This window comes from Salvelinus alpinus, chromosome 3 (genome assembly GCF_045679555.1).
Source record: "Salvelinus alpinus chromosome 3, SLU_Salpinus.1, whole genome shotgun sequence".
NCBI classification, from domain to species: Eukaryota; Metazoa; Chordata; class Actinopteri; order Salmoniformes; family Salmonidae; genus Salvelinus; species Salvelinus alpinus.
The window spans coordinates 40,427,249-40,441,628 of NC_092088.1; the positions used below are offsets into that span (position 1 = coordinate 40,427,249).

Sequence of the window (14,380 nt, forward strand, 5' to 3'; positions counted from 1 at the left end):
AATCAGTATATCAAAGAAAACCCGGGCTCAATGACGCCTGTCAACGGCAACATGCCGACCTTACCCCGTCTCTCTCTCTCTCTCTCAAACAATGAAAGGACAGGGTTTAAATAGGACTACCCATCATGCCCCTGACCAATGAGAACAAGACGTCATTTCACATCATGAAAACTAGCATTCATAAGGAATGAAATACAAAAGACATGTTCAGATCATACATATCATAAGCAGAGAACTCAATCAAAGTGCTAAACCAGGCTTAATGCATAAATATAACATAGGGCTTCAAAGATGACCTCCCCCCCCGGGAATTAGCAACCTCTGCATTACCCATACTCCTGAATAAATGATGCACTCTTGAACAGAAAGAGTTAGGCTATATTCACTGGAGACGGAACAGCAAAAGATTTTCGACCACCAACTCTAAACATGTTCCTATCCTTTCACAGGTGATCAATAATCAAGACATCGGATTACATGACTACCCCACATGATTACAATAAATAAATGTACTTCTCATAATAGCTTGATTTATATCATGTGTGTATACAGTACATGATCAGGCAAGACTTTAGGCTATGTGATGGAGGACATAGGCCAATCGTCACAGTGCCATCTCTGACCACTGGAGTTATGACTGAGGTGCTCCCAAGCCAGGTGGAGGGCAAACCAGAGACACTACAGAGGGTAAGAACGAACGGCCAAGGAGAAGTGAACACTACTGGGTAGAGACAAAGACAGAGGGAAGAGAAGAGAGGAGAGGTCGGGATGGAATTGTGTAGAGAAAGAAAGAGGGGAAAAGGATGAGAAAGGGAAATGGTGAGGAAGGAAGGAAGGAAGGAAGGAAGGAAGGAAGGAAGGAAGGAAGGAAGGAAGGAAGGAAGGAAGGAAGGAAGGAAGGAAGGGAGGGAGGGAGGGAGGGAGGGAGGAAGGAAGGAAGGAAGGAAGGAAGGAAGGAAGGAAGGAAGGAAGGAAGGAAGGAAGGAAGGAAGGAAGGAAGGAAGGAAGGAAGGAAGGAAGGAAGGAAGGAAGGAAGGAAGGAAGGAAGGAAGGAAGGAAGGAATGGAAATATGAGTGGATTGTACTACTGCAAAACGAGCAATCCATAAGAAAAGAGGGAAATACCTGTATAAAGTGCTGTTAATTATTTGGTTATACAAAATGTTTTATTGAATAATGTCAATTGCAAATTCACTCAATCTGAATATAGCACTTTACTCTATTCCAGGTGCATCAACAGCTACAAGGTAAGGCCAGATCACAAGTTAGCTCGGTCTATAATATAACAAGAGAGGCAAACACATACATATTGTAGGAAGGAGACTACAGTGAACTCAATGAGTGAAGGAATGTACTCCCTGCTAACAATATGATTGCAAAAAACAACCTACTTTAAGGCTCTCATATTCTCTCAGATGGGACTGGAGAGAGCTAATATTAAAATGTATTACATTGTGTAATGCCATTTTCTACCAAATCTGACAATAATTCTATCCTCCTGATTACTGCTTAATAGCAAAACCTAAAGCAGGAAGTACCAGTGACTCACTCAATACGGAAGTGGTCAGATGACGCGGATGCTACGCTACAGGACTGTTTTGCTAACACAGACTGGAATATGTTCCCGGGATTCATCCAATGGCATTGAGGAGTATACCACCTCAGTCACCGGCTTCATCAATAAGTGAATGGACAACATCTCCCCCACAGTGACCGTAAGTACATATCCCAACCAGAAGCCATGGATTACAGGCAACATCTGCACCGAGCTAAAGGCTACAGCTTCCGCTTCCGCTTTCAAGGAGCGGGACACTAATCCAGAAGCTTATAAGAAATCCTGCTATGTCCTCAGTGTCACGCCCTGACCTTAGAGAGCCTTTTTATTTCTCTATTTGGTTAGGTCGGGGTGTGATTAGGGTGGGCATTCTAGTTTTTCTATTTCTTTGTTGGTCGGATATGGTTCCCAATCAGAAGCAGCTGTCTATCGTTGTCTCTGATTGGGGATCATACTTAGGTAGCCTTTTTTCCACCTTTAGTTCGTGGGATCTTGTTTGTGTGTAGTTGCTTTCTGCACTGCATGTAGCTTCACATTCGGTTGTAGTTTATTGTTTTTTCGTGTTCATCAAAATAAATGATGTACGCTTAGGACGCTACACCTTGGTCTGATTCTTCCATCAACGATCGTGACACTCAGACGAACCATCAAACAGGCAAAGCATCAATACAGGACTAAGATTGAATCCTACTACACCAGCTCTGACGCTCGTCGGATGTGGCAGGGCTTGCAAACTATTATGGACTACAAAGGGAAACCCAGCCGCGAGCCTACCAGACAACCAAATGCATTTTATGCTCACTTTGAGGCAAGCAACACTGAAGCATGCATGAGAGCACCAGCAGTGTACTCAGAGCATGTACGGACCAACTGGCAAGGGTCTTCACTGACATTTTCAACCTCTCCCTGACAGTCTATAATACCTACATGTTTCAAGCAGACCACCATAGTCCCTGTGCCCAGGAATGGGAAAGGTAACCTGCCTAAATTACTCCCGCCCCATAGCACTCACATCGGTAGCCATGAAGTGCTTTGAAAGGCTGGTCATGGCTCACATCAACACCATCATTCCGGAAACCCTAGACCCACTCCAATTCGCATACCGGCCCAACAGATCCACAGATGATGCAATCTCAATCGCACTCCAAACCGCCCTTTCCCACCTCGACAAAAGGCACACCTACGTATGTGAGAATGCTGTTCATTAACTATAGCTCAGCGTTCAACACCATAGTGCACACAAAGCTCATCACTAAGCTAAGGACCCTGGGACTAAACACCTCCCTCTGCAACTGCATCCTGGACTTCCTGATGGGCCGCCCCCAGGTGGTAAGGGTAGGCAACAACACATCTGCCTCACTGATCCTCAACACCGGGGCCCCTCAGGGGTGCGTGCTTAGTTCTCTCCTGTACTCCCTGTTCACCCATGACTGCGTGTTCAAGCACGACTCCAACACCATCATTAAGTTTGCTGAAGACACAACAGTGGTAGGCCTGATCACCGACAACGATGCGACAGCGTATAGGGAGGTCAGAGACCTGGCGGTGTGGTGCCAGGACAACAACCTCTCCCTCAATGTGAGCAAGAAAAAGGAGATGATCATGGACTACAGGAAACGGAGGGCCGAACAGGGCCCTATTAACATCGACGGGTCTGTAGTGGAGCAGGTCGAGAGATTCAAGTTCCTTGGTGTCTACATCACCAACAAACTATCATGGTCTAAACACACCAAGACAATCGTGAAGAGAGCACTACAACACATTTTTCCCCTCAGGAGAATGAGGAGACTGAAAAGATCATCCGACCGACTGGGGCCAAGCTTCCTGCCATCCAGGACCTATATACTAGGTGGTGTCAGAGGAAGGCCCAAAAAATTGTCAAAGACTCCAGTCACCAAAGTCATAGACTGTTCTCTCTGCTACCACACGGCAAGCGGTACCGGAGTGCCAAGTCTAGGTCCAAAAGGCTCCTTAACACTTTCTACCCCCAAGCCAGAAGACTGCTTAACAATTAATCAAATGGCCACCCGGACAATTTGAATTGCCCCCCCCCCCTCCTTTGTTTTTACACTGCTGCTATTCACTATTTATTATCTATGCATAGTCACTTTAACCCTACCTACATGTAGAAATTATCCTGACTAACCTGTACCCTCGCACATTGACTCTGTACCGGTATCCCCTGTATATAGCCTGGTTATTGTTATGTAATCTTATTGTGTTACTTTTTATAAAACATTTGACTAGTTTATTTAGCAAATATTTTCTTAACTCTATGTCTTTAACTGCATTGTTGGTTAAGGGCTTGTAAGTAAGCATTTCACGGTAAGGTCTACTACACCTGTTGTATTCGGCGCACGTGACAAATAAAATTTGATTTGAATGGATACTGCCACATGAGTAATAACACTGCTGCATACTGAGCATTAATTGGTCACGTAAGGTCACTCTGAATGCTCAATTCCTAAGGGAACACGTGATGATGGCCCACACACATCAGTATTCAAAAAACAGCTCGATTAAACCTAATCAGTGCAGGGGGGAAAAGTAGTATTGGGGTATCAGTGCTGGATAGTATTCCAATATGTGCACAACAAAGGACATGTGACAGCACATCTTATTGTGTCTTAACCAAATTAACTCAATTAGCGATCAGCAATATATTCTAATGTGAATCCAGGGTGAGTCAAAGGCACTGATAGCCAGCTGACCGCCAGAATATCGGTTACCAGGGAAACAATCCCCTTGGCAACACAGACACTGTTGATCTCATCAATGCTTATCAATTACTGATGTTGCCAGGGAGAAAATGGGAGGCTATCCCTGAACTGTTGTGTCTGCGTGCGTATGTGTGTGAGCGTCCGGTGTACATGTACGTCTGTGGATCCATGCATACGTGTGTGTATGTGTTGGCGTGCCTGCCTACCTGCCTGTGTATGTTTGTGTGGAAGGGACAAAAGGGGTGAGTGTGACAGGCGGTGACGCAACCTTGTTTGGTAAAAGACAGATGATTGCAGTTCCCTGAGAGGAGAAGAAGCTAGCCTGTTGGCAGAGAGGATTTCTCAGTATGTCTGAGGGACAAGGTGAGACAGAGGCATAGTATCCTGAACATGAAGGATATGACTGTTTCACCAACCCTTTCCATCCAAATGAGATGAGGAGCTGCAGACGACTGCAAAATCACATCACACAGATGTAATCACACAATAGCTCAACATTTTAAGAGACATCCCTCTTTTGCAAAAGCAGACGTTTTGCATTTTAATTATTTTGGGAACAGGTGGAACTTTCTAGTTTGAAACGTATACTGCTGACCAAAAGTGTCACGTTCCTGACCTTATTTCCTTTGTTTACCACGCTGCGATTTGGTCCTCCTCTCTTCCACCTAACGACGAGCGTTACAAAAAGAGAATATGATGAGGTTTGTAAACAAACTTTTCATGGGGAGAATCTGAAACCCTATTCATCAAGCATCTCAGAGTGGGAGTGCTGATCTAAGATCAGTTTGACCTTTGAAGTCATAATAAATTGAAGGGGGGACCTGAATACGGGTCCTGATCTTCATGAGCCTTTGACTTCCGATAGGGAGGACAGATTGACCTGTGACCTCAGGATGCCATGGTTTTTCAGATCAGACTGATTGATCAGTGGAGAGAGTGCTGCCTCAGTCTTTTACAATAGCAAACAGCACTGACTAACAGATGAACTGTAACTGAAACGAAACACCATAGAATCCACTGAATAACTGATAGACCTAGGTTGTGTTCAATATGCACTAAATGGAAGAAAATAAAGTGAAGCAGGGAGGGAGTACTTGGACTACTTGCAAAAAGGATAACTATTTTTTGTTTCATTAAAAAAAGTTTTTAAACATTTTTGTGTGCCCTTATGAACATGACCCTGAATGGACAGGGAGACTGGATCATCTCTGAGGTAGAGAGGGCTGTGTTGACTCACCACTGAGTTGCTCCATAAAGCACACATTGCCATGGGCGTTGAACGCCAGGGTGTCGGGTGTGATGCACAGGGTGTGGAAGAGGGGCGACGGGGCGATACTCTGCAAGGCCAGGACACACTCCACACACACCGCCCACACCTCCTGCTCCGTCAGACAGGTGTCCCGCAACGACAGGATATCTGCCAGGGACACGTTCTCCTGTGGGCACACGCATGCACGCACACACACACAGATATATGCACACACACACAAGAGTAAAACACATGCACACACAGGCACAATTAATACGGTATGTGTCATGCAGCAATACACACACTTACACCCACACCCTCGTATGTCATGCTGCAAACTGTGCAAAGCCAAGCGGGCACATTTTGTCTTATGAAGAAGCCTTATTACATCAATGAATACGAAATAACTCATGGCATGTTTGACATTTTCAGTGCTGGACTTCTGTGTGAAGAAGAGAGGATCTTTTGTTGGCTCTGCCCATGAGCACAAAAGCCAGTCTTTGATGGCACTGAGATAGAGGGACTCCATTGTGATGATGTGTCCAGTACTCTGCATTTCCATTACATGCATGTGACTGAACAGTGGAACAGTCTTTTCTCAAAAGTCTCATGGAAGTCTCATGGAACATGGGCATTCAATTGTTGTAATTTTAAACACTTAGGAAAAAAAGTGCTATCTAGAACCTAAAAGGGTTCTTCAGCTGTCCCCAGGTAGAACCCTTTTGGGTTCCATGTAGAACCCCTTCCACAGAGTGTTTTACACGGAACTCAAAAGGGTTCTACCTGGAACCAAAAAGGGTTCTCCTATGGTACAGCCGAAGAAGCCTTTTTTGGAAGCCTTTTTTTCTAACATTTAAAAAGATGGAAGTGGGGTGAAGATAGAATATTCCTCTTTAAAGTACCTCTTCAATTGATCTGAGAGAGATCTAAAAGATGGTTGCCTGTCAGTTACAAAATATTTGTTTCGGTAGGTGAATAAAGCGCACCTACAATGCTGTAGAATATGGCACAATAATAGGGCAGAAAACTGTCACTTTAAGCAGCAGCAAAAGGCCATAAATAGACTGTTTCCCTTGAGAACAGCGCAGAGAAACATTGAGTCTCTCCCTCTCTCCTCGAGTTAAATGTGCAGGTCTACGTAACTTTCCCTCTCACTCCAAGAGCTCTAAATGAGACCAAATCCGCACTGGTGGAACTCCTGAAAGGTTTAGAGAAGGAGAGAGCATAAGAGGGAAAGAAAAGAAGAGTGAAGTAGAGAGTGATTTTTTTTCTGGTTGGGCTTCTAAGTGGGTGACTAAGTAATCGAGGGAAATCATGGTGAGTTGTTAGTGGTTTAATTAATCCCATAGTACTCAAAGGTCAAATGTGACTAAGTTTACACTTGTTCCCCTTGTGTGTAGGCTACAGCTGAATGCATCTGGCAGGCTGACCCCACACATACCGCCTTCCACTCGAGATTACTCTGCCGTTTCTCTGCGGAGTCGCCACACTTGCAAAAGCCCCTGCAGCTCAAAACTTCCAGAGCGAAAAACTGTGAATAACTGTTCTGCACAGAATCACACTGCACACTGTACATTGTTTAACATTGGAACTATAATTACTTACAATATGAGTGAAATAGTTTTCCTTCCAAAAAATGCTGATTCAGTATGTTAAAAGGTAGCTTTTCTGTGTTGGAATGTGGTATGCGTACCCTGGGGCGGCAGGTAGCCCAGTGGTTAGAGCGTTGGACTTGTAACCGAAAGGTTGCAAGATTGAATACCCAAGCTGACAAGGTAAAAATCTGTCGTTCTGCCCCTGAACAAGGCAGTTAACCCACTATTCCCCAGTAGGCCGTCATTGAAAATAAGAATTTGTTCTTAACGGAATTGCCTAGTTAAATAAAGGTAAAAAATTAAAATTAAAAAATTAAAAAATACAATAGAATGGTGTGGACATACAGTACCAGTCAAAAGCTTGGACACACCTACTCATTCAAGGGTTTTTCTTTATTTTTACTATTTTCAACATTGTAGAATAATAGTGAAGACATCAAAACCGTAAAATAACACATATGGCATCATGTAGTTACCAAAAAAGCGTTAAACGAATCAAAATATATTTTACATTTTAGATTCTTCAAAGTAGCCACCATTTGCCTTGACGACAGCTTTACACACTCTTGGCATTTTCTCAAACAGCTACACCTGGAATGCTTTTCCAACAGTCTTGAAGGAGTTCCCACATATGCTGAGCACTTGTTGGCTGCTTTTCCTTCACTCTGCAGTCCAACTCATCCCAAATCATCTCAATTGGGTTGAGGTCGGGTGATTGTGGAGGCCAGGTCATCTGATGCAGCATTCCACCACTCTCCTTCTTGGTCAAATAGCCCTTACACAGCCTGGAGGTGTGTTGGGTCATTGTCCTGTTGAAAAACAAATGATAGCTCCACTAAGTGCAAACCAGATGGGATGGCGTATCGCTGCAAAAAGCTGTGGTAGACATGCTGGTTAAGTGTGACACTAATTCTAAATAAATCAGTGACAGTGTCACCAGCAAAGCACCCCCACACTATCACACCTCCTCCTCCATACTTCACGGTGGGAACCACACATGCGGAGATCATCTGTTCACCTACTCTGCATCTCACAGAGACACGGCGGTTGGAACCAAAAATCTTACATTTGGACCCCCTCAGACCAAAGGACATAATTCCACCGGTCTAATGTCCATTGCTCGTGTTTCTTGGCCCAAGCAAGTCTCTTATTATTATTAGTGTCCTTTAGTAGTGGTTTCTTTGCAGCAATTCGACCATCAAGGCCTGATTCATGCACTCTGTGAAGAACTTATTTGGGCTGCAGTTTCTGAGGCTGGTAACTCTAATGAACTTATCCTCTGCAGCAGAGGTAACTCTGGGTCTTCCTTTCCTGTGGCGGTCCTCATGAGAGCCAGTTTCATCATAGTGCTTGATGGTTTTTGCGACTGCACTTGAATAAACTTTCAAAGTTCTTGAAATTTTCCGCATTGACTGACCTTGGACTGTCATTTCTCTATTCTTATTTGAGATGTTCTTGCCATAATATGGACTTGGTCTTTCACCAAATAGGGCTATCTTCTGTATACCTTCTTTATACCTTGTCACAACACAACTGATTGGCTCAAACGCATTAAGGAAAGAAATTCCACAAATGAACTTTTAACAAGTAACACCTGTTAATTGAAACGCATTCCAGGTGACTACCTCATGAAGCTGGTTGAGAAAACGCCAAGAGTGTGCAAAGCTGTGATCAAGGCAAAGGGTGGCTACTTTGAAGAATCTAAAATATATTTTGATTTGTTTAACACTTTTTGTGTTACTACATGATTCTATGTGCGTTATTTCATAGTTTTGATGTCTTCACTATTATTCTACAATTTAGAAATTAGTAAAAATAAAGAAAAACCCTGGAATGAGTAGATGTGTCCAAACTTTTGACTGGTTGGTACTGTATATCAGTCATAAACAATATTTGTGCGAGTAGACCGCTGATTGGCCAGCTCATCCTCCTCAGGGAGATGACATCATGTTCTATTAGGAAATAGCAAGCATTTTTTTAAACGGTTGGTTTGAGATACAAGGTAAAGGTAGGGTTTTTGTGGGGGGTTTTCTCCAATTTATGCTTTGGCCACAAATATGAGTATAGGACGAGTCAACCACATTATTTGGATATGAGTTAACAGAGTATTAACTTTTAAAAGTTAGATTTTCACTGGGCAGGTACTGTAAAACTCAAAGTGGGAGATGAAAACAGGACAGGGTAGTATTTTAATGTTGTAATGAATCTCCAGATGATCAACTTAAAGCCACGAGGGGACACAGCAGGGGTCATTACCTATGTCCCACAGTATAATTATGGTATTTGATCACCATGAGAGTTATAAGGAAAGATCACAGACATGAATCTGATCTTAGTGTCCTGAGACAGAGCGCATGTTGTTGATTTGATTAGACCTTATAAAACAACATGTCTTCTTCAATCATTAAATCACTTGGTGAAGAGCGTATAGGTTAGCCTATCTATTGGGACCGCACAAGTAACATAGCCCAGGTGCATATATTTCACAGACAATAAAGTCAGTCCCTTGGGGACCCTCAGTCCACAATATTGTTGGTAGCCTACATTATTCAAGCTTAGTTAATATATGCCAATGAGAGAACAATAATATTCATGATGATAATAATGTAAACATAAATATTCACTCTCACCTCATCTTCAAGGAGTGCAGGTAGATGCTCAAATTCATAGTATTCCTCCTCTTCTTCCTCCTCTTCCCCTGAGAATTCGACTGCATCAGTTCCAGATGTCCCCATTGTATTTAGTTTTGAACAAGACTGTGGATATTTGTAGAATTGGGTGTGTGCAGTTTCACACTCATAGCCCTTAGCCTACTGTAGCCTAAAGCTCTCCCTCCCTTGGTGTCCTGGCAACACTGTATTGAGTCAGGAAAGATTACATGCCTGAATACGTGGTCCAAACACGAAGAGTGCGGGCTACTTTTTAGAATGTTCCCCGTCCTTCCATTACCACCAGCAACATGATGCGTCATTCAACAAAACGGTCGGTGTCACTGCAGTTCTTTTCATTCCAAAACAAGCGAAAGACAGCGTTTGAATGTGTACTGCCAATAATCAATGGCAACAAGGGAGTTTGCCAACTATATGCTGTCATGGCAACGACTGCCACACCTCCACAAAAATAACCGACATTGCGATAGTGAACTGCAGTTCCCAAGTCCTCCTAGTAAATGCTACGAAGCTACACTATGTACCATCATTTGTTTTGAAGAAGGGTAGCCTATTTACAAGATTCCATTCACGTACGGCGCCGCGATCTGCATCAAAGCAATTCTGGAATAGCGTGCCATTGAGTGACTTAGAACGGTGTAGCTAGCCTTTGCTGCAAATTCTGTCCTACATTTTTTGCACTGAGTGACATTAATTGCAAACTGCGTTGTTTTAAGGTTTTACTCATGTATTACCAAGTGCAAAATCACACCTGCTTGCACTGGTTACTTATGCTGCACTAGTATTATTTAACATTTAATTGACGAAATTATAGGCTAAGTCAATATAAATAAATATAATAGGCCTAAGTGGAATATTGGGATACATGCACCACTGTCAACCTCGGTGTACTGTAATTACTAAAAACTTTTGAAAAAAACAGTTGCACTTAATATATATGAATAGAGTTACTTAAAGTGATAACGTATAATTACTCAAACAGATAGAGTCACTGCGGGGGTCCAGATTTGCGTTGAATAAGCGTAAACATTTTGAGTAATGCCCCCAGTAAACCACGGCTCCATTGTAATTGTGCTTGCTTTTTCCAGTGAATTGAAGAGTTCACACCTATGACTGTATTTGCTAGTGACAGAGACATGGTTGTTGGATTCATGAATTTTCAGTAGTGGCTTTAACCAATAGGCATATTTTATCATTATAATTAATCTATTTACATACATCATCAGGCCTTATTTTGAGGCCTAGCTTTAACCTAATATGGTGGCCTGAAACTCGTGGTTTACATGCCACATCAGGCCTGTAAGTAGGGTTGCAAAATTCCCAAATTTTCAGAAAATCCTGGTTCCAAATCAAATGTTCAAATCACATTTTATTGTTCACATACACATATTTAGCAGATGTTACTGCAGGTGTAGCGAAATGCTTGTGTTCCTAGCTCCAACAGTGCACTATATATATATATATATATATATATATATATATATATATATATATATATATATATATATATAGTATCAGTCAAAAGTTTGGACACACCTACTCATTCCAGGGTTTTTATTTATCTTTACTATTTTCTACATTGTAGAATAATATTGAAGACATCAAAACAATGAAATAACACATATAGAACCAAAAAAGTGTTAAACAAATCAAAATATATTTTATATTTGAGATTCATCAAAATAGCCACCCTTTGCCTTGATGACATCTTTGAACACTCTTGGCATTTTCTCAACCAGTTTCACCTGGAATGCATTTCCAAAAGTCTTGAAGGAGTTCCCACATATGTTGAGCACTTGTTGGCTGCTTTTCCTTCACTCTGCGGTCCAACTCATCCCAAACCCTCTCAATTGGGTTGAGGTCGGCTGATTGTGGAGGCCAGGTCATCTGATGCAGCACTCCATCACTCTCATTCTTGGTCAAATAGCCCTTTCACAGCCTGGAGGTGTGTTGGGTCATTGTCCTTTTGAAATTAATATTGGCATCCTTATTAAGTAGCGGTTTCTTTGCAGCAATTCGCCCATGAAGGCCTGATTCAGGCAGTCTCCTCTGAACAGTTGATGTTAAGATGTGTCTGTCACTTGAACTCTGTGAAGGACTTATTTGGGCTGCAATCTGAGGTGCAGTTAATTCTAATGAATTTATCCTTTGCAGCAGAGGTAACTCTGGGTCTTCCTTTCCTTTGGAAGTCCTCATGAGAGCCAGTTTCATCATAGTGCTTGATGGTTTTTGCGACTGCACTTGAAGAAACTTTCAAAGTTCTTGAAATGTTCTGCATTGACTGACCTTCATGCCTTAAAGTAATGATGGACTGTCGTTTCTCTTTGGTTATTTGAGCTGTTCTTGCCATAATATGGACTTGGTCTTTTACCAAATAGGATATCTTCTGTATACCACCCCTACCTTGACATAACATATCTGATTGGCTCAAACACATTATTAAGGAAAGAAATTCCACAAATTAACAAGGAACACCTGTTAATTGAAACGCATTCCAGGTGGCTACCTCATGAAGCTGGTTGAGAGAATGCCAAGAGTGTGCAAAGCTGTCATCAAGACAAAGGGTGGCTACTTTGAAGAATCTAAAATGTAAAATACATTTTGGTTTGTTTAACACTTTTTTGGTTACTACATGATTCAATATGTGTTATTTCATAGTTTTGATGTCTTCACTATTATTTTACAATGTATAAAATAGTAAAAATAAAGAAAAACCCTTGAATGAGTACATGATTCCATATTTGTTATTTCATAGTTTTGATGTTTTCACTATTATTCTATAATGTAGAAAATAGTACAATTAAAGAAAAATCCTGGAATGAGTAGGTGTGTCCTAACTTTTGACTGGTACTGTATATATATATACACACTTAAGAAAAATATAAAACGCAACATGTAAAGTGTTGGTCTGTCACGACCGTCGAATGAAGAGGACCAAAGTGCAGCGTGGTGAGCGTACATATTCCTTTTATTAGGATGACGCAATCAAAAACAATAAACAATACAAAAAACAACCGTGAAGCTGAAGGCTATGTGCCACAAAACAAAGTTAACTTCCCACCAAAAAAGGAGATAAAAGGGCTACCTAAGTATGGTTCCCAATCAGAGACAACGATAGATAGCTGTCCCTGATTGAGAACCACACCCGGCCAAACATAGAAATACAAAATCATAGAAAAACAAAACATACAATGCCCACCCCAAATCACACCCTGACCAAACCAAATAGAGACATAAAAAGGCTCTCGAAGGTCAGGGCGTGACAGTGTTTCATGGGCTGAAATAAAAGATCCCAGAAAAGTTCCACACGCACAAAAAACGTATTTCTCTCAAATTGTGTGCACAAATTTGTTTTCATTACTGTTAGTAAGCATTTCTCCTTTGCCAATATAATCCAGCCACCTGACAGGTGTGGCATATCAAGTTGCTGATTAAATAGCAGGATCATTACACAGGTGCACTTTGTGCTGGGGACAATAAAAGGCCACTATAAAATGTGCAGTTTTGTCACACAACACAATGCCACAGATGTCTCAAGTTTTGAGGGAGCATGCAATTGGCATGCTGACTGCAGGAATGTTCACCAGAGCTGCTGCCAGAGAATTGAATGTTCATTTCTCAACCATAAGACGCCTCCAACGTCATTTTAGAGAATTTGGCAGTACGAACAACCGGCCTCACAACCACAGACCACATGTATACCACATGTATTACACCAGATACTGACAGGTTTTCTGATCCACTCCCTTACATTTTTTTAAGGTATCTGTGACCAACAGATGCATGTCTACATTCCCAGTCGTGTGAAATCCATAGATTAGGGCCTACATTTCCGTATATGAACTGTAACTCAGTAAAATCTTTGAAATTGTTGCATAATGCGTTTATATTTTTGTTCACTACAGAAACTAGTGATGTTACGTTTGATACCGGGAGCTCCGAGGCATGTGTCGAAATCGCTAAGCAGTTTACTTCAAAGCAGTGTGCCAATGCCTGTATCACTTTATCAGAATCACGTGATCAATGATGTCCGAAGCTTCATTTCGTCAAACATCCACCTTACTGGTTTGGTATTGGTTCGGTAGAAGATAAGAAGGCAACAATGTTCACCTGCTACGGTGTCATCTATAATAATTTGGCTGCTCTAAATTCTTTTGACCAGCAGGTGCCACTAATGTACATTATGTTGATCAACGCCTCGAGTAATGAACCTATTTTAGACACAATTGTCTGGAAAGCCTCAACGCTTCAGAAAGCTTAATTTCCCTTTTACTGTTTTCAACCCTCCCTGCAAGTCACATTATGATGGCTTGCAAAATGTTGTGTAATTCCTATTGGTATCCAGACCGTTCCAACAGTGTAACAAAAATCACCCACAACCTGCGTTCTTAATTACTGTCAGAGTTAGGAAGAGTGTGAGGAGACTTCCTACGCCATTTAAACTGGAACAACCATTTCAGTAACAGGTGCAAAAAATCTAACAAAAATATTGGATTCGTTCAGAAAAAGATAAGTTATTTATCTTTGTGTAGCATAAGATTAATGAATCAATCACTCAATGTACATGCAAAAACACAGATATTAAAAACAAT

At 41.7% G+C, this 14,380-nt stretch overlaps 1 protein-coding gene across 1 annotated transcript in view; it reads right to left on the reverse strand.

Moving 5' to 3' along the window:
• The window catches only part of LOC139570702 (kinase non-catalytic C-lobe domain-containing protein 1-like), an 85,159-nt gene extending 74,771 nt beyond the window's left edge, over window positions 1–10,388 (reverse strand). Inside the window, exons 1-2 of the mRNA XM_071392825.1 lie at window positions 9,750–10,388; window positions 5,513–5,711 (exon numbers count right to left, since the gene is read on the reverse strand). Of these exons, the coding sequence (XP_071248926.1) occupies window positions 5,513–5,711; window positions 9,750–9,854 (304 nt within the window). The 5' untranslated portion in view covers window positions 9,855–10,388. The remainder of the gene's footprint in view (window positions 1–5,512; window positions 5,712–9,749) is intronic.
• Between the last annotated feature and the right edge of the window lie 3,992 nt (window positions 10,389–14,380).